The sequence below is a fragment of the Procambarus clarkii genome, chromosome 52 (genome assembly GCF_040958095.1).
Source record: "Procambarus clarkii isolate CNS0578487 chromosome 52, FALCON_Pclarkii_2.0, whole genome shotgun sequence".
Lineage (NCBI taxonomy): Eukaryota > Metazoa > Arthropoda > Malacostraca > Decapoda > Cambaridae > Procambarus > Procambarus clarkii.
Genome location: NC_091201.1, coordinates 26,664,282 through 26,688,568, shown reverse-complemented (window position 1 = coordinate 26,688,568; position 24,287 = coordinate 26,664,282). Strand labels below are relative to the sequence as shown.

Sequence of the window (24,287 nt, the reverse complement as noted above, 5' to 3'; positions counted from 1 at the left end):
ATATTTGACAATATCCTGAGTTACTTTACAATTTATTTAAATATTTTGGTTTTGTTTTATTATTTTTATAAAACTGTAATATCAATATATGTCTATCGACCAGCGCGGCATTACAAGACTAAGAACAAACGAACAATCCATAGAAGGTTAGCGCGGAGGTGAGTGATTGATTGGCCGGCTTCGCCTATTGGTAGAAAATAAAGTTATCAATCGTAATCAATCATAACAAAAATCGCAACTCCAGCCGGGATGGGGGGGGGGATGAAGGGAACGTACTCCAGTTACGTTTATTCAACGTACGTTACTGACGTTGATTGGACGTTGAATCGACGTTTATCCGGGGACAACGCTGCCTCAGTCATTTAGTACATAGACGACGCAGGAGGCCGCCAGCTGGTGAAACCTTAACTGCCCAATCGGTTCAGGCCAGAGTATAAGGTCGTTTGCCGCCCCAAACAAAGGACTCACTTTGCGCATCACGAAATATACATTAGTTGGAAATGATAAATAATATTAATTTTACCTACATTATAAAGTTGGGTATATAACCAGGATTTATGCAAATACAGCTGTAGTGAGGTCAGGTTTTGGGGGCCTGACAGCTGATTGGACAGCGCTCGGGATTCGTAGTCCTAAGGTTCCGGGTTCGATCCCCGGTGGAGGAGAAAACAAATGGGCATAGTTTCTTTCACCCTGATGCACCTATTCACCTGGCAGTAAATAGGTACCTGGGAGTTAGACAGCTGTTACTGGCTGCTTCCTCTGGGATGTGTAACAAAAAAGGAGGCCTGGTCGAGGACCGGGCCGCGGGGACTCTAAGGCCCGAAAACATCTCAAGATAACCTCAAGAGGTTACTAAGTTAGGTTGGTTGAAATGGGGGAATATTAATAATTTTAAATATATCAACAAAAGATATATATATATAGGCTGGATAAGTTTAGATTTAGTGAAGACCTGGGTAAATACTGGTTTGAAAATAGGGTGGTTGATTTATGGAACAAATTACCGGGTAATGTAGTAGACGTGTGATCGCTGGGTTGTTTCAAGCGTAGGTTAGACATATATGAATGGGGTCTAGGTGGGGTATCAATAGGGGCCAGCTCATATGGGCCAAGAGCTTGGGCCTGCTGCCAGCCCGTCCTCCTAAGGTTTCCCAACGTCAAGAAACTGTCGTACTAAAGTGCCCCCTGATCTTAACCTACCAGAGGACCCAAAACAGAAAACGGGATAGTATGTCACTTTCGCGAGCCGCTTCCATTTTCTAGTACGACAATTTTTGCCCTTATGGTACGGCAACATGCGACGCCCTGTTAGGAGGACGGGTTTGAAATTGAAATAAGTTTATTGAGGTAAAATACACACAAAGGGATGAGGTAGCTCAAGCTATTCTCACCCCGTTCAGTACAACGTGTTCATACATAAATATATACACACATCACAAACAATAAATATATTGCCGAACACTGCTACTGGCAATGTATAAATGTAAACTGAAAAATATAAACTGGAAATGTATAAAATATACATTTCCTAAAGAGAACGGGTTGGTTCTACAGGGTCATGCCCTAACGTTCTCAGGGTAAACTATAGCAAATGTGAAGACATTCTACTCCTTTCGACTACTACCCATTTTTCACTTCAATCTTCTAGTTTTAATTTCTGATATTTCTAAAAGAACAATTTTAGGATTTGTTTTTTTTGCCTGTCCTATTTGCTTTTGGCTTTATCGCGCCCAACTACTATGGCTGGACGATAGAGCGACGGTCTCGCTTCCTGCAGGTCGACGTTCAATCCCCGACCGTCCAAAAGATTGGGCACCATTCCTTTCCCCCGTCCCATCCCAAATCCTTATCCTGACCCCTTCCAAATGTTATATAGTCGTAATGACGTCCCGCTTTCTCCTGATAATTCCCTCCCCTTCCCTATCCTATTCAGGCTATGCTCTGAGCGGGAGCTTAGATAAGTAAACTCACCAGTTTAATACAAATAAACATGCTGTAAACCCAGAATACACGGGTTTACAACAGGATGATTCTGACTTTCGACAGCACTAGTGCTTTCGAAAGGTGCCAGGTGCACTAGTTGTTGACTTTATTAGACAGGTGGCAGTAACTCAAGCCTAATCCTAGCCAGCATAATTGGGCAAATGACGTCTGTTCTACGTTGATGTGTGTGTGTGTGTGTGTGTGTGTGTGTGTGTGTGTGTGTGTGTGTGTGTGTGTGTGTGTGTGTGTGTGTGTGTGTGTGTGTGTGTGTGTGTGTGTGCGTGCGTGCGCGCGCGCTCTCTCTCACGAGGACAAAACATGTTCAAACAACATCTAAACAACATTGAACGAACGTCATGTGCCCGGGAAGAACATTCGATCGCTGGTTTGTAGTGACTGTCAACTACGATAATTGTCGCGTCTCTCTGGGTTACACAAATAACACAAGTTCCAAAGTCTTTTTTGTTTTTCCTCTTAACTGTAAAACTTGTCAAGGGGTCAAAAGGGGCGTCACCGGTCGAAACTACACCCCTAGGCGATGCCAAATTACTGGACAAAATGAGTTAATGGACGTATTTTGGCCAGGTGGGGGAGACGTCAGAGGTGAGAGTTGCCGACCACAACATTTTCCAGACAAAAAACTCCGGGTTTATAAACTCGCTTAGGGGAAGAAAGTATATATATTTTTTGGTGTGTGTGTGTGTGTGTGTGTGTGTGTGTGTGTGTGTGTGTGTGTGTGTGTGTGTGTGTGTGTGTGTGTGTGTGTGTACGCATAGATATACTCGCCAAGAAGTACTCATATAAATGTACTCACCTACAAGCACCCATCTAGAAAAGAGAGAGAGAGAGAGAGAGAGAGAGAGAGAGAGAGAGAGAGAGAGAGAGAGAGAGAGAGAGAGAGAGAGAGAGAGAGAGAGAGAGAGAGAGAGAGAGATAGGGGACATTATAGAGGTTAATATCCTTTCCCCACCACACAAGACAGCGAGAAGCAACCTGTCGTTTTAAATTTACCTACTCGGAACGAAATGTCCATGTAGCACGGGCTATGGCGAGCCCGTAATAGAAGCAACTATATATCGTTCCCTCGTACGTTCACAACGCTCGCTATGCTGGCGCGCGTCGGGTCAGCTGAGCGACCATTCGCGCAACAATGAATTCTAATGAGCAAACTGCGCGGTCCACTTAAGAGACTTGTGTTGCTGTATTGTCTACTAAGTTTCCGGTCTTGCAACAGCCAGAGGTTCCCGCGTCCACAGTTACCTGAAGGCTGTAGTGAGCTTAGCGGTACTGCCCCCCCAAAAAAAGACATAAATCTATATCGTTTTGAAAAGGAAAAGTCCCATAGGTGCTATATTTCTTTGTCTCTGTTCATATCTATTCTTTTTTTGGACTCCCTGTGTCTCTGTCTTCACATCTCTTTGTCTGCATGTCTGAGTCCTTGTCTATCCAGCAAAAATGATAAACAATATCGAAGATACCAAAAATATATATATATATTATTCTGAACACAGTCCAGTGAGAGTTAATAGGACTTTCCCCCTGTGGGTGCCACTGGACCTGACCTTCCTGGTCCGAGGGTGTGGCCCGCTGGCTATACAACCCGTCCTCTTGAAAATTACGTCGCTTTTCGCTCGTATAAGCGCGCCATGGCCAGAAATGGACGTAATTTGAAAGCAAATCGGAGTGAGTTCACCGCCTTAATACCTTTATAATTTACTGCTAATACTTGTTAACGTTAGAGTATACTACACTCCCATTCTGTGTGAATTCCTCAGTGAATACTCACCAAGTTTACTTCATCCCCCCGAAATGTTTTAATGTTTTTATTAGGCTTTTAAGGCTAGACACTTTAACCTATAGCCTAATTAACCAACCAATAATTTTTTGGTCCCGTGGAAGAATTTGTTATGCTATAATGCCTGGGAAGACACAAACCAAAATAATTATGTATAAGGGAATAACGACAACAAATGTCTCCACCCCACACTGAGAATGTATATATACACACACTTAAGATGAAGAAAAAGTACAAGTGTTAAGGGTGAGTGTCCTTGAGGGGGTTGACCCTCTTGGTCATGCTTGTGGTTTGCTCACTTCTCGCACGCTTTGTTCTGACCTTTTGGGCCATGGTCAGGCGCCTGGGAGGTGCGTGGGAGATGAATGATCCCACCTGGGAGATATATCTACGGGCTCACCATAGCCCGTGCTACTTGGAACTGTGTTCCAAGTAGCGAATCTTTAACAACAACAACTGGGAGATGACCACTGTTAAATGATATATTTTAGCAAATTCAAGAATATATATATATATATATATATATATATATATATATATATATATATTAGTAAATAATATTTTAAGAACGAATACCATTCAAGGCCGATGAGCGACGAACATTTTCTATTATTTTTCAGTCATAATATTGGACCGGAAACTGCACTACAGTTTTTGTGATCACTCGCGAGTAATTACAGCGCCATGAAATTGATAAATGGCCCTTTATCCCTGAACGATCAGGACCTAAACTATTGAGTTATCAATATACATTTTGTCGAGTAGGCATTTAGAAAACATCACTTTAACTCCTCTTTCACCCCCGACACATAACAAATTTTCCTAGCATCTAATGGAAGCCTATTAGTAGCTGAGGTAATGGGACTCAAACCGAACTTTCAGATTTGTACCTTTCAACTGAATTTTTAAGAGACAAAGTGTAATTATATTATTCGACCACAGAGTGCACTCCTGACACTGAACGGAGATAGCAGTAACTCTATAAAAAAAAAGAGACAGTGCTATTCGAATTCCTGTTTTAGCTGCTGAAGAAAATAGATTTTCACATTAATTCGTCTGCATTTTTTGTGCAGTCTGGCATCTCAAAGCATGATACTGTTGAGATTCTTGCAAAGACAGCCTGTAGCAAACCAGTCGTATAAATTCAAATACGTGCTTTATTAGACATGACAACGAGAATACATTAACGAATATCCGATTAAAATCTTAAATACCCGAGAGCCATAGCATTAAAGTACTATGATGAACACAGTGAAGAGGCGTTTATGTTTAGAATTAATAAAACAAGTACTTAATAATGCGGTATTTCAGTGACTAATTAATGTTTTACGCTTGGGGAAACAGATCTATTACCTCAGGTGTCAAATACACCATGTATCAACTTGTGAAAAAGAAACCCGGTATTTCGTTAGACATCATATTGTAAAATGTCCAATATTGATTGATTTTCGACCCATTGGGTTGATATAATCTGAATGCTGGTACATTCAAAACATGCTGGCCCTGTACCCAAGATTTAATGTGTAATGCAAAAATCATGCAATATTACGCAATATAATTAAAATTTGATCTGGTGAAAGCAATTGAATCACATCTGGGCGCAACCCGTCCTCATAGAAATTACGTCGCTTTTCGCTCGTATGCGCTACGGCCAAAAAAAAAAACACGAAATTTGAAAATAAATTTTGGAATTATTTTTCTTTCCATAACAGCAAGTTAAGGGTCCTCTGGTAGGTTAGGGGGGCAGGAAATTCTCTTAAGGTTTCAAAACGTCATGAAAACCGTTAAGTGAAAGTTTCCTCTCCTAACCTAACCGAGTAAGCCAGAAGACCCAAAACAGAAAACGGGACATTACGTCACTTTCGTGAGCCGATTTCATTTTGAATTACGTTCTTCTTTAGCCAAAGTGCGCATACGAGCGAAAAGCGACGTAATTTACAAGAGAACGCTGGTTGAGTGCTTAGTATGTTTCACGGCAGCTTTTTTTTTTTTTTACCTGCTTTTGTAGGACAGACGATGATGCATATATAATATATATATGTGTACATGTACACCTATGTGTTCATGCACCGTATATATCATCATCTCCCATTATCCTAGACCTATAACATTCTTCACCTAGACATCTTCACCAACATACATTCACTACTTATTACCCACCTGCACTGAGGAACCCCAAGGAGTTAGGGGATCTAGGCAACAAGGGCGTCACTCAAACACACACCACCAACAACAACAATATAACAATATATACAGTAATATACCCTGAGTATGTACACATGGGTGATGCATACATTGGGGATGCTGTAAAGAGGGGGGGGGGAGGAAGGTTCCTACCATATTATATATATATATATATATATATATATATATATATATATATATATATATAATATATATATATATATAATATATATATATATATAATATATATATATATATAATATATATATATATATATATAATATATATATATATATATATATATATATATATATAATATATATATATTATATATATATATATATATATATATATATATATATATATATATATATATATATATATATATATATATATATATATACGGCGTCAGCGGAGCTAGACAAATTACGGGCTATTCATGCCCGTGCCAACTCTTGGGTGGCTTAATCTCTATCAATCAATCAGCTACACAGACACTATGATGAGGACCAAAGCATCATCATTATTCATCACCAGCACTGAACTATAGAAATATAGAACAATAAAATATAGAACTATATAACCTTGCAGCTGTCATCAGGTCTGTCCCGTTTCCCAAGGGACAGGAAGCCTGTACTTAGCCTCCCCCTTCCCCACTGACCCCCCCCCCCCCATGAGGCAACCCACAGTAGTTGTCCAAGATATCAAATTTTGTTCCAAGGTGAACAGAGGCATTAGGTGAAAGGAAACGTGCGCAACCGTTTCCGCCCTGCCCGGGGATTGAACCCAGGTCTCTTCGTTGTGAGCCGAGGATAGATATATATATTATATTTTAATATATATATATATATATATATATATATATATATATATATATATATATATATATATATATATATATATATATATATATATATATATATATAGGCGAGTTGTTTGGGTTCGTAGTTTTTTGTTTGTAAAAAATTTACTTTTTTATTTTCTTCAGAGTGGCAAATAGAGAGAATGGGCTGCTCTAATTAAATTTGGGGTATATATGATAGAGCCCACAGTATGGCTGTGGATGTATAATTAACAAATTAATATATTTTTAACAATTAGAAAGGTAGAGCTCTATTTAGATGGTAGAGCGTCTCTATGAGTATTATTTCAGCCTTGACGGCGGGTAAACTCGTAGTGCCACGCCGTCAACTGCCTTTGTTAACCAGACACTTCGTATAGCTATAAAACTTGCGCATGCGCGGTAGTTGGCGCTCGGGTGTATATATATTGGAGGTGGAAACGCAGGATCACCACTCACTTCCCAACCTCCAGGATGGCACTCAATATTGTAATATATATATATTTACCGCACTAATACTCAATTGTTAACTACAATTCCATTCACCTGAATTGTACTATTTGTTAACTACTATTTCGGTAATATATTTTACAATGAAATTTTCACACTTAAAATTAAGTGGCTGCAATGATAAGTGTGTGTTTATATATACAGTTGTGACTGAGGACTTACCGGTGTTCTGCTTGTCTTAGGTAATGGTGGTGATGGTGGCGATGGTGGTGGTGGCGGCGTCCAGTGCTGGCGTCCGAAGTCGCTACGCCAGGGAACTCCTGCCATACGCTCCGGCGGGATACGCCAAGCCTGTCTATCCCAACGTGTGTTTCCATTTCATTTATTAATACATGTACATAATATTTCATCAGAATTTAACATGCTTTCTTGTAATTATGTGAGCGTTATCATGGACGTGCGTGTGGAACTGTATAATACAAGTATTTATATATTTGAAACAAATATCTAATTATTCTTTGTGAAAATATCGCGGCTAACTGGGTTCGAACTCTTATCCCTGCGATGTTGTACATAATTAATGTTGACATTTTCAGGCCATTCCCATCTATAACTTCGACTACAAGGTACAAGACGACTACACTGGCTCGCACTTCGGCCACGCGGAGGCCCGCGAAGGCTACAAGACCCAGGGTAAATACTTCGTCCACCTCCCCGACGGTCGTATCCAGACTGTCACTTACTACGCCGACGAGACGGGTTACCACCCCACCGTCACCTACGAGGGCGTCGCCAAGTACCCGGTTCACGCTGTCAAAGCCGCGGTTCCCCTCAAACCGGTTGGATCCTACGGCGTTCCAAGCCCAGCATATTTCTAGATGACGACCGGACTCCACAAAAGACGAAATATATAAGTTTCTCAACAACCACATTAAACAATGTATAGAAGTCACAACACAATTACAACTTCAGTTCATTATAACTCGCTCTTGGTTCTTATATTTTTAATTCCAGTTCTTCCCAAAGACTTTATTATAGAGACAGTTATTGACACGTATTATTGCAGACAAAAATTATGCAATTGATAACAAAAAACTTTGTGAACTTTGCTGTACACATTGATGCTTGGCTTGCGCTAGACTCAAGCGTTGTTCACAGGATTGGATTAACAGGAATAAACATTGCGGCTGTACGACAGGATCGAACCCGAGTCCCTATAATCACCTCAGACACATGCACTATCGACTGGACCTGACGTGATCAGAGCCGCGAGTTCGATCCTGTCAAACTACCTCAACGTTTATTCAGATATTCACCACGTTATTGTGATTTGTATTGGATAAACTTTTCCAGGTACCAAACAGGCTTGTGGGCACCTATTTAGGGTACGATTGTAAAATAAATGCATACACCTTCTAAATCATTTGTTTTAAAACAGATAGCATTAATTTCTCAATATATTCAACCCCTTTCTTTTGAAATTGATGATGTGAAGACCTGCTCCTTAACAACTGTAATTTAAGTCGTCTTGGGGTACTTTCTGCAATAGGCTGCGTGATCAAGTTTCTTTCCGCTCGATATTTTTTTCTTCTGCCTTTTTTTTCGAGAGCTGGAGAAGGATTCTGAGTAGCCTAACAGTTTTCGTAGTCTTGTTTCCTGATAGGCAATCTACATGGCTATTGTGAGCTACTGATCGGCACTATACTTGCCAGTGCCATTTACTGATTGGATTTCCGCTTGCCAGTGCCATGTTTTAAGTTACAGGTGTACTGTAAGTGTTGTACTGTATAAATACGGTACACAGTTTGATTTCGGCTCTGCTACACCTTCAAAATTTAAGAAGAATGATGAGGTGTATAACAACAGAGGTTCGATAATCTTCCTATATGCACGAGGCAACTTTGCAAGAGCAAGTTATAACTTATAATATGTATCGATTTACCCTCGTATAAATGATTCTAGAGGATTTATACTAAAAAAAAACTGTGATAATATCAAGGTTTTTATAGCAGCTCACGTACAACAGACTTTTGGGTTAAAAGTTGTACAGGTGTTACAAAGATGATCACTTTGTGAAGACTGCAAACTTCATTAAATCTTTACCAATAAAGGCGACACTGCAATTGGTCAAAATTATGTCGTACTATTTCGAAGCATCTATAATTTTATTTCGCAATCCCAGTAAACACATCAATGGCTATGTTGATGATGTAAACATTCATACTGCAAGGAAAATATATATACTGACACCCAAAATATGTTTACATGTTAATATACCGCACGTCAAGACCGAGGCTAAGTCATCTCATCAGTCAAAATAGATATATTGAATCACCGTCCTCGCAGACGTGAAGAATCTGTTCGTACGTTACATGTATATATTGGATTTCAGCTTGATTATGTCAGCATATTCAAACAGCTTTGTCTCGAGCGGTCAGTGAATAACACGCAGCAGTCACACTCTATAAATGGAGGTTTAAAGTTCTCAAGGTTATGGCTAGCCTCGTCCAAGCTATGATGCAAAGGTCAGAATTTCAATAATAATGATCCTCGTGTATATATATATATATATATATATATATTAAATTTGCATTTTATTATAGTGGGCCTCTACTTGCTGTAGTGCTTGAAAGAATTCTTGCTTACAAGGAACTGTATTTATTTTAGCCTTCCGTCCCACCCAACTATATTTCACTTCAACCTCCAAAACGGTATTTTACTGTAACCTCCAAAACTGTATCCATGACACGGGTGGCGACCATAAGTGGTCAGGTCATTGACAATGACACGAGCAGAGATATATATATAACTTTCCCTCGCTACACTTAAGCATTATACATTTTTCTTACTGCTTGTATATCCACTGAAGAGTGGCTGCCCGGCTGAATAGTGACTCACTTTGTATACTTTTTTCGTTCTGTAATCATCTTTAATGTCTAAATTTCCTGATATTTTATTAAGTTAGAGCCAGTTAATTATTCCTTCCTGCTACTTTGTACTCGAGATTCGAATGCCTTGCACAGCCATTACACTCAACACTACAGCACTCTCCACACTCTTAGATGGCAAAGTATCCCTCTGAATGGCAACTGAATTATTGTAATTCCATCATGCCATAAAATATACCTGCCAAAGCAAGCCAAAATTACCGAAGGCAAAGAAAATAGCGTCCACTCCGTGCTGAGGCTTCGCTCAGAAAACGGAAACGAATATAAGCGTCATCAGCTGACGCTATAAAGTACCAAATGTAGTGTTCTTTACGATATTTGAGAATATTTAGCACAATAAGTACACTATTGAAATACATCGACATACAAAAGAACCAGCTGGTGTATAATGTATTTTCATGTTCATTAGAGCTTCCCCTATATCGTCACCATGGTACCTTTGAATACTTAACATTTGAGGCACATGAAGTAGACCTGCTGGACTCTGAGGACCCCATGAGGTAGCACGTGAGAATAAACAATAGAATCATGAGTGCGGGAAGTCCCAAGGTTCATCTCACGACACTTCAACAGTCTGGAGTACGAGCCTTACACTCAACGTGTGTTTGTACTCGCGTGGCGTCAAAACTGTACACATACACACACGGAAGGCGAGGTAGGAAGCACATGGATATACTACCAGACATTGTTGTGATGGCAGGACGGGTACCATCGATGTAGTGATGGTACAGGTAGGTCTTGCGTGAGGCGCAGGTGAGGTCCCCCGAAGCAGGACTCGTCAAGCATTTACAGCTTACGAAACCTGCACATCTTTCCTTAATCACTGCGGCTTTGTTTACAAATATTAAAGTTGTATAAATGTGCACGAGTTCCCGAAGGAGGTGGGAGAGGAGCTCATGAGGCTAACCAGAGACCTAAGAGCGTCCAGTTGAGTGTTCCAGCACCTCAGTGTTGCGATCCAGAGAAGAAATGTCTACTGTATATTGGGCATACACACCACCCCAAATCTATACAGCTAGGTGAGGTTTTAAAACGTCACCCAGGTTAGGTTTCACCCAGGGAAAGTCAGTTAAATTCTTTTGGGGTCCTGCTCATTCTGAAAGTTTATTCCCTTGCCTCTAGCTGTACTATCAAGTACCAAACTGCAACCATTATCAAATCACACACTATTTTGTTCATCGGAATAGTGTAATTGAACAGAAAGTGAAACGAGAACACATTCTGGAAAGATTTGGTGACTTTCCACGTTGCTTCACTTTCATTGGAATAAGGAGTGAAAGCCTAACAAAGCCACCAGGTCGGTTGTGGGACAGTGACCGAGCAAAGAAATCTCAAAGGCGTGATATATAAATAAAATCATTTTGAGGCAATGGAGTGACTCGAACTTGCGCTCTGGTGAATCCCCAAACACATACTCTAACCGACTCTACCACAATGGTGCAAAAACCGACCAACCCGGAACTTACTGAATTCGACCCAACCACGCCATACCATACCGTAACCCAGAGTGTGGTCGGGTCGACTGTAAAACCCTGGTTGGGCTCCAGTTTGTGGCCTCCAGAACCTCCCAGTGAATTCAATCATTGACAAGTACAGAGAAAATATTCCTTAGGAAATTGGAAAACACAACAAATGCAAAAAAAAAAAAATGTTTCTATAAAAGGCATTTGAGTTATAATGAACACCACAAACGGTATCCTCATCAGAGCCCAAAATGCAAAAAACCTTGTACAGAAATGTATTGTAATGAATGCTACGAGCGATAGCCTCACAAAGGCCCAAGGCTGTTGACTACCTTCCAAGCGTGTGTAAAAGAAATTACCTACGGACCCTTGACTTCGAAGGGCGATTTGACGCGTTCACGTAGAGTTTACGCCTGAAAGCGAAATGTGGGCACTAACAGCCTGTTTGGTCAGGTGTCAAGAAGGTCAGGCCACAGTGCAGCCAGGTGAAGGGTAACATCGCACGTTGTAAACTTCATTCTTTCAAACTAATTCATTCCAAGCCAGGGTGGAACATACGCGCAGACAATATGATATAGTTATTCCCACTAAGTTTAATTGATATTAGTGTTATTCAGCATTTTCTTGTGTGGGTAGACCCTATTTACATATGGGTTGCCATTGACCCTTTGTGACAGTAACGTCATTCGCTGTAGAGAACGTGACCAGGATAGGCTACTGCGACATCGACCGGTTGAGCCTAATGTGAAATAATTACTTTTGTTGGGGACAGGAAACCTGTGTATATATATTCTTTAGGCATGTATCACGGTTCCCTTAAGGTCAAACTACTGACCTTCCCCAGTATGCAACCCACCCCCCACACAAACGTTACATAACACTCCTGCTCCTATTTATTGCTAAGTGAACAGACTCATTAGGCGAAAGGAAACCTTCCCTATAATGTTTGTCTAGTCCAGGAATCGAACCCGAGATTCCTGATCATGAGTTGAGAAAGAAGCCAACTGTATTAAGTGACCCCTTGTGGCTTGTGGCTTATCAGTGATGTTATTTAATTTTAAGGAGGTCCAGGGTTCAAGACAATTGGCTTTCCACAGATAGCCTCTGGTCTCACTTTCTTGGGTAGTTCAATTTTCCATATTTCACTGCCCTGTTTACACTGTGAATGTTGGCTCCAGGCGTCGTAGCTCTAGTTACTGCTTTCTCTCTTTCTCCTTACATACCGCACATTACAAGCGAATACCTTAGACCCGTAGCTCAGTCGGCAACTGAAAGCTCCCAGATTTGATTCTCTCCGTAGAATGAGAAAAAAATGTTTGGATACGTTTCCTTTCAAGAAGTAAGTTCGGTATCCGTCCTCTTAAAAATAACATCACTTTTGGCTCGTATGCGCGCTATGGCCAAATTTGGCGCAGGGGGGAGGGGAGGGGTGTGACTTGACATTTTAGGTACTTTTGGTTTTCATTAGAGCTTGCCAAGGAGGTTAACTATAAGAGGTTATAATAGGTTATATAGGTTATAATCTATAAGAATAAGAGAGAATGTGTGATAGGCAAACAGTACTTATTTGCCTATCCATGGTTGGAGGTCAGACACTTTGAGCTAGCCTCACACAACTTTGCAGGGTGAATGGTCTAGGGTACGGGACGGACATAGGCTGGTCAGGGTCGGTCCTATTGGTTCTATTAAGAGGATGGGGGGGGGGGGTCAGGCCATATTTGTAACCCCCCACCACCACCAACCCGCACCAAATTGGTGAAAGCTGGTTGGCCGAATCCCTAGATTTCTCCACTTTTCTGAGAGGCGCGGGGAAGATAAGGAAAGGGAAGAGGGAAGGAGATTGTGACAGGAGAGGAGAGGGAACGAGGGGGAGAGTGGGGATCTTGGGGTAGAAAATTGAAGTGAGGAGGTGGGAAGACAGGAGGGAGATTGGGGGAGAAGGGGGGAAGTAGGGTAGGGGAAAAGATACCCAAGATCAGAAGAGTACTCCTCCCCTCTAGTCCTTCAATAATGATACGTACCAATAGCAAACTATCCTGATAAATGTACAAAGACGGACTGTTGGATGGACTCCAAAAAGTTCACGATTAATATTATTAGACCAAATGGCAGACTAAGAAAATGGGAAACTGAAGAACCTGACCTGACTAAGTAATCCTGTGTCTAATATACGCGATCTTAGACCTAACAGAGAACATATATGTGCTATACTAGGCCTAGGAATTTTTAATATTGGTGTCTGGCTGATCTTTTCGTGTCCTCTTAAAAATGAACAGTACAAAAATGAGAACAATGTTGGAGCTCGAAAAGCCGGATATAACTCTACACATAATAAATAAAGTTGCATTAAAGGGAGGGTTCTTGGTTCTCAATTCATGACGTCATTGTCAAAGTGAGTGTTTATAAATAATAATTGTCAAGTGACGTCATATGGATTATAGTAACAGTCTTTACCAGCTATTTATTCATAAATAAAAAATGATTGAGGCCGTTTGAGTGTTCATAATGAGGTCAAAGGTCCGTGAGTGCTTCACCGATCTTCAAATATATATGAGCCTCTTAACACCAGTCAATCTCAAGTAATTATCAAACGAAAACTAAGCCAGTATGGGTGCATAGCACTAAGCCTTTCACAAGCCTAATGGAGACCCTCAACCCCCCCCCCCCCATCCCACTTCAGGTAAACTTTTTTATTCGAAATGCTATTTGAAGCAAGTATATTATTGACGAGGCTTCTATTATTTACTGCAGCTTAAACCTAGTACAGTACAGAACTGTATTCCCAAAACTGAAACTTAAATCATCTCTAGGTCTCTAAAATGGCTACATGCATTTTATATCTGTGATTCCAGAACACCATTTGCATGTTCAATTTTTTGTTAAATATTCACATTTACAATTATATTACAAATGATTTAATATAATTAAAATGATACAAATGATACAAATGAATTGTAAATGACATTTACAATTATATTACAAATGATTTAACGTGTAACCTCTGGTCCAAAGTTCAGAGTGAATGTAAATAACTTCTCCTTGGTGTTACAATAACTGGGAGCGGTAGTTAGCAAAAGACAACCATAAATTCAAGGAATCATCTATTAACTCCGCAACATCACACTTAATCTCTCGGAAACATGCATTATTGTGTCTGTCTACAAGGACCTTTTTGGCCAGTCACGTACGTCAAAATGAGCGCTAACGACCTCCAGATCACAAGGCACCTCTCCGCTCTCCTGCACTCATTAAACCAATTTGTTCAAACATTACAGCTTCTCCAGCAAAGTCTATACCCGCGAATGTTAACGAATTTGTTACTAGGGGGATGTGGAGAGAGAGAAATTACGTGACATCAACGAAGGATCCATACTGGATCAAGGCTACATTACTTTGTTTTCCCAGTTTTGGTCTATTAGGCTGTATCATCCGTCGGCAACCCGCGTATGTTTACGAATGTTACTAGGAGGATGTAGAGAGAGAGAGAGAAATTACGTGACATCAACGAAGGATCCATACTGGATCAAGGCTACATTACTGCGTTTTCCAAGTTTTGGTCTATTAGGCTGTATCATTCGTTGGCAATACTATATCTAGCGTGGCAAAATACCACTGTGTTTTCTTTGTGATTTCAATCATTATTTCTTGCCTGTATCACCCAAATCTCATTCTCATTTTTTACTCTTCCGTTCTCAAGTTGTTTTGCTAATGTAACACCTAGTTGTTTTACCCATGCCAAGAGCCTGTGGCCTGGGTAATGACTTACATCATGGTGAACAATGATGTGTGTGTGTGTGTGTATTCACCTAGTTGTGTTTACGGGGGTTGAGCTTTGCTCTTTCGGCCAGCCTCTCAACTGTCAATCAACTGATTTACTAACTACTTTTTTTTCCCACACCACACACACCCCAGGAAGCAGCCCGTGACAGCTGACTTACTCCCAGGTACCTATTTACTGCTAGGTAATAGGGACATTCAGGGTAAAAGAAACTTCGCCCATTTGTTTCTGCCTGGTGCGGGAATCGAACCCGCACCACAGAATTACGAGTATTTATCCACTAGGCTACCAGGCCCCCTGTGTGTGTATGTGTGTGTGTGTGTGTGTGTGTGTGTGTGTGTGTGTGTGTGTGTGTGTGTGTGTGTGTGTGTGTAGATAATCATGACTGCTCCGTTCAGGAAATATTTAGCAGTAACCACCAAAAAAATCTCCTCTCCTTTCTCAGTGTCTAGAAAAAACTTAAGAAATATATGTAATATCTTCCACCAGACGATCTGTGGAGCCCATTACAGCATACAATAATATATCGAGACATTCTTGAAAATACCCCCGAAAAAAAACATCAAAAGTTAAATATAAAAATTCCTTCATCAGGAAGGTGGAGAGAAGGAAAAAAGGTGGAGAAAGGAATGGCAGGAGAGGAGGGAGATTGGGAGAGAGGGATAAGTTGGAAGGATAAGGGAAGAAAATGGGCACCACTACTACACGACGGGAGAAAATGGGTGAGAAGGGGAGAGGTGAGATGTTGAGAGGGAAGAAAGAAAGGTCTCTCACCCCGTGTTCTGAATTTCCCTCTCTCCAGTACAAAATGTACCTCATGATTGATTGATGAAGATTAAGCCACCCAAAAGGTGGCACGGGCATGAATAGCCCGTAAGTGGTGGCCCTTTGGAGCCATTACCAGTATCAAGAGCTGATACTGGAGATCTGTAGAGGTGCAACTGCGCCCTGCGTGACGGGAGATGTCTCCCGTCTGTACCTCATCGGTTGTTGTTGAAGATTAAGCTACCACAAGAGGTGGCACGGGCATGAGTAGCCCCGTAGAACTACCTACCTTATCCCGGTACTAAGCCAATATACGACAGGGTGCGGCCACGAAGGCTTCCCCCCCCCCCCTCCCACCACCCCAACACCCACCCAAGTCAGCCATTACATACGACACGGTCCGCCGCCACACCCTTACTTCCTCTTGCTGACGGAGGTCGCATCAAGGGGTCGCGTAATGGTAGAATTATAAATAGCACCAAGAACTGCTCCACTTGCGCCAGGGGGAGCGACTATATAGTAGTCCAGGACATGTTAGAGTTCTTAATTTGTTTGTTAAAAAGTGGATTAGTTAAGGTCGCTGGTAAGTGTCGTCGCTGGGAGAGGTTGTGGGTGTGGGACACGACATCTGTCGGGGACAGGTCGCCGTTGTGGGTGTTGAAGCCGCCCCCCACCCCCTATCCCCATCGTAACCTATTCTTAAGAGGCTAAAAACACAACAATAAACAGATTTAAGGGTAAACAAAAACAAAACAGTAAACGTGAATTTTGTTTTCTGAAACCCACAAGTCATGTTCTTAGACAATAACCGGAAGCCACGAGAGTAGCATAGTTCATGTCTACATCTCAAAGTTCCTTTGTGTTCTTGGGAGCTGACTGAGGGCAGAATTGACGAAAATGTGTACCAGATGGAACATTGAACAGAGCGCACCAATCCCTTGCGAAGCCTACACTATGTGTGAAAATATATAGAGCGAAAATTTTAAATTGTAATGGAAGTATATTCACGCCCGACCTTTTTATTTTTAGTTCATGGTCTACCACAGTAGTTACACCTGTAGTTCAGGCACCACCACCACCAGAATATCTAAGTTCAGTTATTATTTCAGTGGTTTAAGGCGTGCGCTTGGGAGTACCTATGTTGCAGGGTCGAATCCCCCGCAGTCTCTGATTTTCCCCGTTGATATATCACGTTAATGTTAATAAGTCCACCACGGGGCTCACCCTAGCCCGTGCTACTTGGAACTTTTTGCTCCCAGAAGCTGAATCTAAAAAAACAACTACAACGTGTAATAATGTGTATATTTAGTACTCAAGTGTAATGTGTTGGTATAGGTAGTTCTATCACCCAATTAGCTGCCTAATTGGGGGTGATAGTTGGGGATCTGTTTAAAGGCAGGTTGAAGCACGGGTGACCAAACCTTTCACATGTTTAGAAGTAAAGGCAAAGGGAAGGGGGTCACACACCTACACAGTAGACATAATAAAGGAGAAATATATTGGTTAGAAAGGCAGGGTCGAAGAGCTAATAGCTCGATTCTGCAGATAAAATAGTAAATAAAAATAGTAAATACACAAGATCGCACTTGTGAACAGTCAAGACACCAACAAGAAAGTCACACACACACCTACTCGAGGTCATACACCTGCCCAAGGTCACACAAGTTGACACACACCTCCAAGAGGTCACTCAAAGTCACGCACCTACACAAAGTCAGAGTCTAATAACAGAGAGAGAGAGAGAGAGAGAGAGAGAGAGAGAGAGAGAGAGAGAGAGAGAGAGAGAGAGAGAGAGAGAGAGAGAGAGAGAGAGAGAGAGAAAGAGAGAGAGAAAGAGAGAAAGAGAGAGAGAGAGAGAGAGAGAGAGAGAGAGAGAGAAGACAGTGAAGGGGTAGAGAAGGGGGGGACAATGAAGAACACAGGTGGAAGCTGGCAACATCACGACCTGAGAGTGACTTGAGCAAGTGCTCAGACAATGGTAACACATATCCAGGAAACTGAGAGAGAGGGGGGAGGTGAAACGAGTCAAATTGTACTTCGATAAGCCTGTTTTCCGTTTGTCAAAACCATATATATATATATATATATATATATATATATATATATATATATATATATATATATATATATATATATATATATATTATATATATATATATATTTATATATATATATATATATATATATATTATATAATTTGTCATAATTTAGGTTGTCATAATTAATATATATCATTAGGTTGTTATAAATAATGTAATAATAATTATAATTCATGCACATCATGTTAAGTATTAGGTTAGGCTGTGTTAAGACTGATTGAAATTCGGTTCATTTGGGTTAGGCGAGATATGGTTGGGTAAGGTTAGGTACGTTTTAAAAATCGGTGGAACGTCGTCTCCAGGTTACGGGCTATTCATGCCCGTGCCACCTCTTGGGTGGCTTAATCTTTATCAATCGATTAATCGTCTCCAGTCACACTCAGCTACGGTAATTTTACTGACCCTTGTGGTTGCCAACCCTTACACCCAATTCCTCGGGTAGCCTCAGACTACTAAAATTAATGTCTGAATCAATCAAGTTCCTCAGTTTAGTTTAGTTCATTTATTATGCACTCCATACCCATCTTGTGGGCGGTAGTGGAAAGGGTTACAGAGGCACATAATGGGCTCAGGGACTGAACCCCACAATTCATTTAGCTAAGCAAGTTACAATCTTGATGAGCTAGTTACAGAATTCAATGTAAGTCGTCACATCAACAATGGGTTCGAGATCGACCTCAAGTACAGGTTCTAAATTAAGCAACTGACATATGTGGAGAGCTAGTGTCAAAATTTATATGTTTGTCCTGCACACCGCCCCCCATCCAGTGGGCAGCGGTGGATAGGTTACAGTCACTTAGTTACTACCTACAGTTAGCAAACTGGGGATATTTGGCTAAAATTTCTGGTAGCAGATCATTTTGAATGAAATATTGACACATTGCTGGAACATTGGTTATAGAATTGTCAAAATTAATGTCGGAATCAATCAAGTTCCTCATGGCTACTAAATGAGTTGTCCCGTTTTCTTTAGCCAGGAGGATGGTTCGCCTAATATGTTTAAAACTATTTTAAGCTTACTTGGAATGCTGTTAATATTCGGTAATGGACAGAACAAAGATTATTAAACGATAGAAAAATATCCATCGTATATGCATCTAGTCAGTCTGGTGTTGACAACGGCTTTGGTCGGCCGAAACGTTCATCTCCCTTTCCCATTTCTCTGTGGATTTTCAGCATACAAATGATCAGTGGTTCGTGATCGTCAATTGCAACTATGCTTTTAAATTTCAGTAAAGCACCCGAGTTTTGACTCCGTGGTCAGGAGCGTTAAAATAGCAGCGTATTGAGTAATAATGAGTGTTAATGAGAATGTAACTGCATCTATGTATGTACTTTTCCTAAATAAAATATTATTATTATAATTTGGATCACCCGAGTGCCCGTGTCCCAACCCGTCCTCCTAACAGACCGTCGTATTTTGACGTATACTGTACTTAAGGCCAAAAATTGTCGTACTGGAAAATGGAAGCGGCTCGCGAAAGTGACATACTGTCCCGTTTTCTGTTTTGGGTCCTCTGGTAGGTTAGGATACGGGTGCACTTTATTACGACAGTTTCTTGACGTTGGAAACCTTATAGGAGAACGCGCTGGATGCTCAGCTGACTTCACAAGCCCGACATCTGTAAGTAGCGCCAACGACGCAATTTGGCAAAAAAGTGATTAATTAATCATTAATATTGATAGTGACGTAACATCATAATAGAGATTATAATGTCAGTAGGATCGATGGCTTGTTTCAAGCGTAGGTTAGACACGCACAGAAATACACGAGTTTGGGTGGATATAAACAGAACCTGCCTCGTATGCAGTTGGGTTCGTTCTCGACTCGCAATCAGAAAATCCCGGGTTCGAATCCCTGGTGGGACAGAAATGACTGGGAACATTTCCTTTCACCTAATACCTCTATTCACCTATCAGTAAATAGGTTAGGCAACTGTTGTAGAGTTACGTAGTAGGGAGAGTCAGTAGTTACACCTTGAGGGTGGAGCGGACCCTTGATACAAACCTAACGTATAAACACACACAGGCTACCTGTCCCAGATAAAATGGAGTTATAGTTATATGGACCAATAGGCCTTCTTTTGCATAATTGATTTGTTGTGCTTTTTATGAGTGTCATTGGGGTATGTGAGTGCGTCTCAACCCACGTGTGGCACTCAAGAGGTGTCTCCACCCCTGACACTCAGGAGGAAGGAGGTCAATAGGCGTGAGGTTGAGGGCAAGAGTGGAGTAATAGATGCATTGTGTGCCTGGGGTCAGAGTGCGGGTCTGGGGGAACAGGCGAGAGAGAAGGCGGTACAGATCAGGGCTACAGCAGATGAGAACTAGAACTCCAGCAGTTTAATTACGAACATACGAATTCACGTGGATAGAAATAGGAGCTACCTCCTTTTGGACTAATAGCAAGACCTTCAACACCTGATAGATATACAGCATAAATTTTTTTTTAGGCTAGCTCCCCTAAAGCCTCAAACCTTCGACGAACCTTCTATTTTATTTAGATAATATAAGAATTATGGAGCACAGCAGCAAGCCTCTTGTCCATTATACTTGTACAATCTATTCTTGAAACCTGTTAATACTCCTCATGATGTACTTTATAGTACATCAGTTAAGTGACGTTGGAAACGCTGGACAGAACGGACTAAATTATGGTCACGGAGGGGTGTGTGTGTGTGTGTGTGTGTGTGTGTGTGTGTGTGTGTGTACTCACCTATTTGAGCTTGCGGGGGTTGAGCTCTGGCTCTTTGGTCCCGCCTATCAACGGTCAATCAACTGGTGTACTGATTCCTGAGCCTACTGGGCTCTATCATATCCACATTTGCTACTACTACTGCATTTGCTACTACTATCTACACACACACTACTACGTGTGTGTGTGTGTGTGTTTAGGTGTACTTGGGTGTGGTTGGTTTACCAGGAGAGCGTAGGGGGTGTAACTGCAGGGTGTGGTGGGTGTAAACTAAGGGTATAGTGGGTATTCGGAGTGTATGCTGGGTGTACCTTAAGGGTGTCGGGACATTAAACAACCGACAGTTAGAAAGCCGGGGTCCAAGAGCTAACAGCTTGATCCTGCAGGCACAAATTGTAAAAACAAATAGTAAACACACACACACACACACACACACACACACACACACACACACACACACACACACACACACACACACACACACACAGCGTTATATGACAAAGAGTGCTGGGAAGACGGGACACCACGAGCGTAGCTCTCATCCTGTAACTACACTTAGGTAATTACACACATCAGGAACCTGTACACCAGTTGATTGACAGTTGAGTGGCGGGACCAAAGAGCCAGAGCTCAACCCCCGCAAGCACAATTAGGCGAGTACACACACACACGGAGACCTCAAAGCCCACCATACAAATACTGTACTCAAGTGAACAATAACAGAAAAAAAACCATGCTCATTTTTTCTAACCGTGTCAAGACCCCCATGCGGGATCAGAATTATAACCAAAAACAAAAGAGAGCCGGGAGGAACTATATAACCAATCACATAACTTGTTGATGCAACAACGAGGGCGCAGGATAATAAAAACAATTAGGATTAAGGACCTGCCCGAAACGCTACGCGTGCTAGTGGCTTTACAAGGATGTAAAAACTCTTGTATATATCAATTATGATGAAACGGGTCCAGAAATACAGGTAACGCGATCAAAGAAACTGACGAGAGTGGAGGTTCCACTTGTAGGCCAGAGACCCAATCCAACTATTGTCCATTCGTGAAATGCTAAATCGGCGACATAAATATTGCTATGGATGTTTTTGATGGCTGTGTTCGCCCGACAGTAAATAGGCCCGGGGAGTTTGGCAACGGAAGCGGATTGCAGCATGGGAAGGGTCAGTAACCCAACCCGTTCTCCTAATAGAACGTCGCATTTTGACGTATACTCTACCCTAAGGCCAAAAATCATCGTACTAGAAAATGGGAGCGGCTCGCGAAATTGACATACTGTTCCGTTTTCTTTTTTGGGTCCTCTGGTTGATTAGGATAAGGCCACTTTAGTACGACAGTTTCTTGACGTTGGGAAACCTTAGAGGACGGGCTGAGGGGGACAGCATAGTACCCGCTAGTGACGCGTGCCGCTGAGAGAGTGCTTCACCGACGCTGGTGTAGTGGTGGTCGTGGCAGCATTGTGTAATCGCAAAACATGTAAGGTGGACGCGACAGGCCAGAGGCCACTGACATGCATCAATCAACGCAATACCTAGCAACTATTACCAATATTTTACACAATACCTAGCAGCTATTACCAATATGTACACAGTGGCTAGCAACTATTACAAATGTTTACACTATACCTAGCAACTATTACCGATATTTACACAATACTTACCGATTATTACAAACATTTACACAATGCCAAGTAACCTTCACAGTGACCAGGTTAGGGTATACCCCTGACTTTCAGTTGGGATGAGCGAGCGTTCTTGGTATACTATAATATGACAGCTTTTTTGTATTCTGTATTTTTCCCCGAAGCGGAATTTTTTATGTATTAAATAACAATTGAAGTAAGTTCTTTTATTTCGCGAGTGCTCCCAGAGGGGTAGAAATAGCCTAACCTACTTTACCCCTTTTGAGATGCATTTTATTGTCTCAATAAACGTACTTGAACTTGCTCTTGAGATGCTCGTTTGGTTAGGCTGCGTTAGGTTCAGTTTTGGCTAGTTTAGGCCGGCTTGGGTTAGATTAGGTTAGGTCGGAAAAGGTTAAAAAAAGGCTTTAGAACCCGCCAACGAACCGTCTCGTGGACGGTTACTGTAAAATTATGACCGTGCGCTCTTCAAAACTTTCTTTTTAAGTAGTTCTTTGCCTTAAAGTTACATCACTAGACGATATATATCACACAGATTGTTTTTAAAATTAATTAGCAGAATCCTTTGGTAGTGAGCACGCATGCGCAGGCGGCGGGAAGAGTGAAAGTATATATAGCAGGGGTGAGGGGCCAGCTACGGCACATACAGCAGGGAGCTCCCCACCATGACACCCCAGCAGGTAAACATCACTATATACCCTTCAGATAACCTTAACCCTACAATATGTATTGAGTATTGGTTCTAATAATGTACGATGTCACTAGAAAAATTCGTGAGTGCGAACAGTTGATGCTATTCATATCCAAGGGATAACACATAAGATCTAATTAAGTCAGGAGGAAGCCGTCGGGAATATTACATCGGCAGTGGACGCGAAGTTTCGTTGGGAACATTAAGGTCAATTTACTGACCTCCTCCCCAACCCCCACAACAGTTGGCTACTTCCTGGGAGTCTATTTACTGCAAGGGAAGGACACTATCAGGAGAAATTACCAATCCATTACGACTATATACCACTTGGAAAGGATGGGACGGGGGGAAGGAATAGTGCCCAACCACTTGGACGGTCGGGGATTGAACGCCGAAATGCATAAAGCGAGACCATCGCTCTACCCTCCAGCTCAGGTGGTTGGACTATTTACTGCAAACAGATGAGGGCAGTAATCAGAGACGATGTATCTGACTAGAGGAGTGTTACTAGCGAAGTACCACAGGGTTCAGTTCTTGCATCAGTAACGTTCATCGTCTACATAAACGATCTACCAGAAGGAATACAAAATTATATGAACATATTTGCGGATGATGCCAAGATACTGGGGAAGATATAAGAGACTCAGACGATTGTAATGCGGCCAGCCATGACACGTATAACAAACTTAAGAACTCTCCCATTTGAAACCCTGACCCGAATACACCGAAATGATCAACTAAATTATTTCATCGCTTCCAACTGACTGTCCGGAGTCAACAAAGCGTACACCCAGAGCTTTAATGTATTTTAAGCAATAACGTGTTTAATTCTTATTAGAAGGAACATCCTTATTTTCTGAGCGTACAATTTCACGTATCTTTAAACCTCGGTTAACTCTGGAAGCCTCAGTCCGTTGCCTTGCGACCTTTATAACAAGA

At 41.5% G+C, this 24,287-nt stretch overlaps 2 protein-coding genes across 4 annotated transcripts in view; one reads left to right on the top strand and one right to left on the bottom strand.

Annotated features, from left to right (window-relative positions):
• Positions 1 to 24,287, bottom strand: part of LOC123763617 (uncharacterized) — a 38,156-nt gene that overhangs the window by 13,279 nt on the left and 590 nt on the right. Inside the window, exon 1 of one of the 3 annotated variants that reach the window (XM_045750842.2) lies at positions 7,479 to 7,607. The exons of the other annotated variants lie outside the window; for them this stretch is intronic. The gene's annotated coding sequence lies outside the window, so the exon portion shown is untranslated. Of the gene's footprint in view, positions 1 to 7,478; positions 7,608 to 24,287 lie in introns of those variants that run through there. 3 annotated transcript variants of the gene reach the window in all.
• LOC123763618 (cuticle protein 7) lies at positions 7,263 to 8,676 on the top strand. The gene is made up of 3 exons (XM_045750847.2): positions 7,263 to 7,295; positions 7,499 to 7,621; positions 7,853 to 8,676. Exons 1-3 carry the CDS (start codon positions 7,281 to 7,283, stop codon positions 8,132 to 8,134), a joined length of 420 nt encoding a protein of 139 aa, XP_045606803.1. The 5' UTR covers positions 7,263 to 7,280; the 3' UTR covers positions 8,135 to 8,676.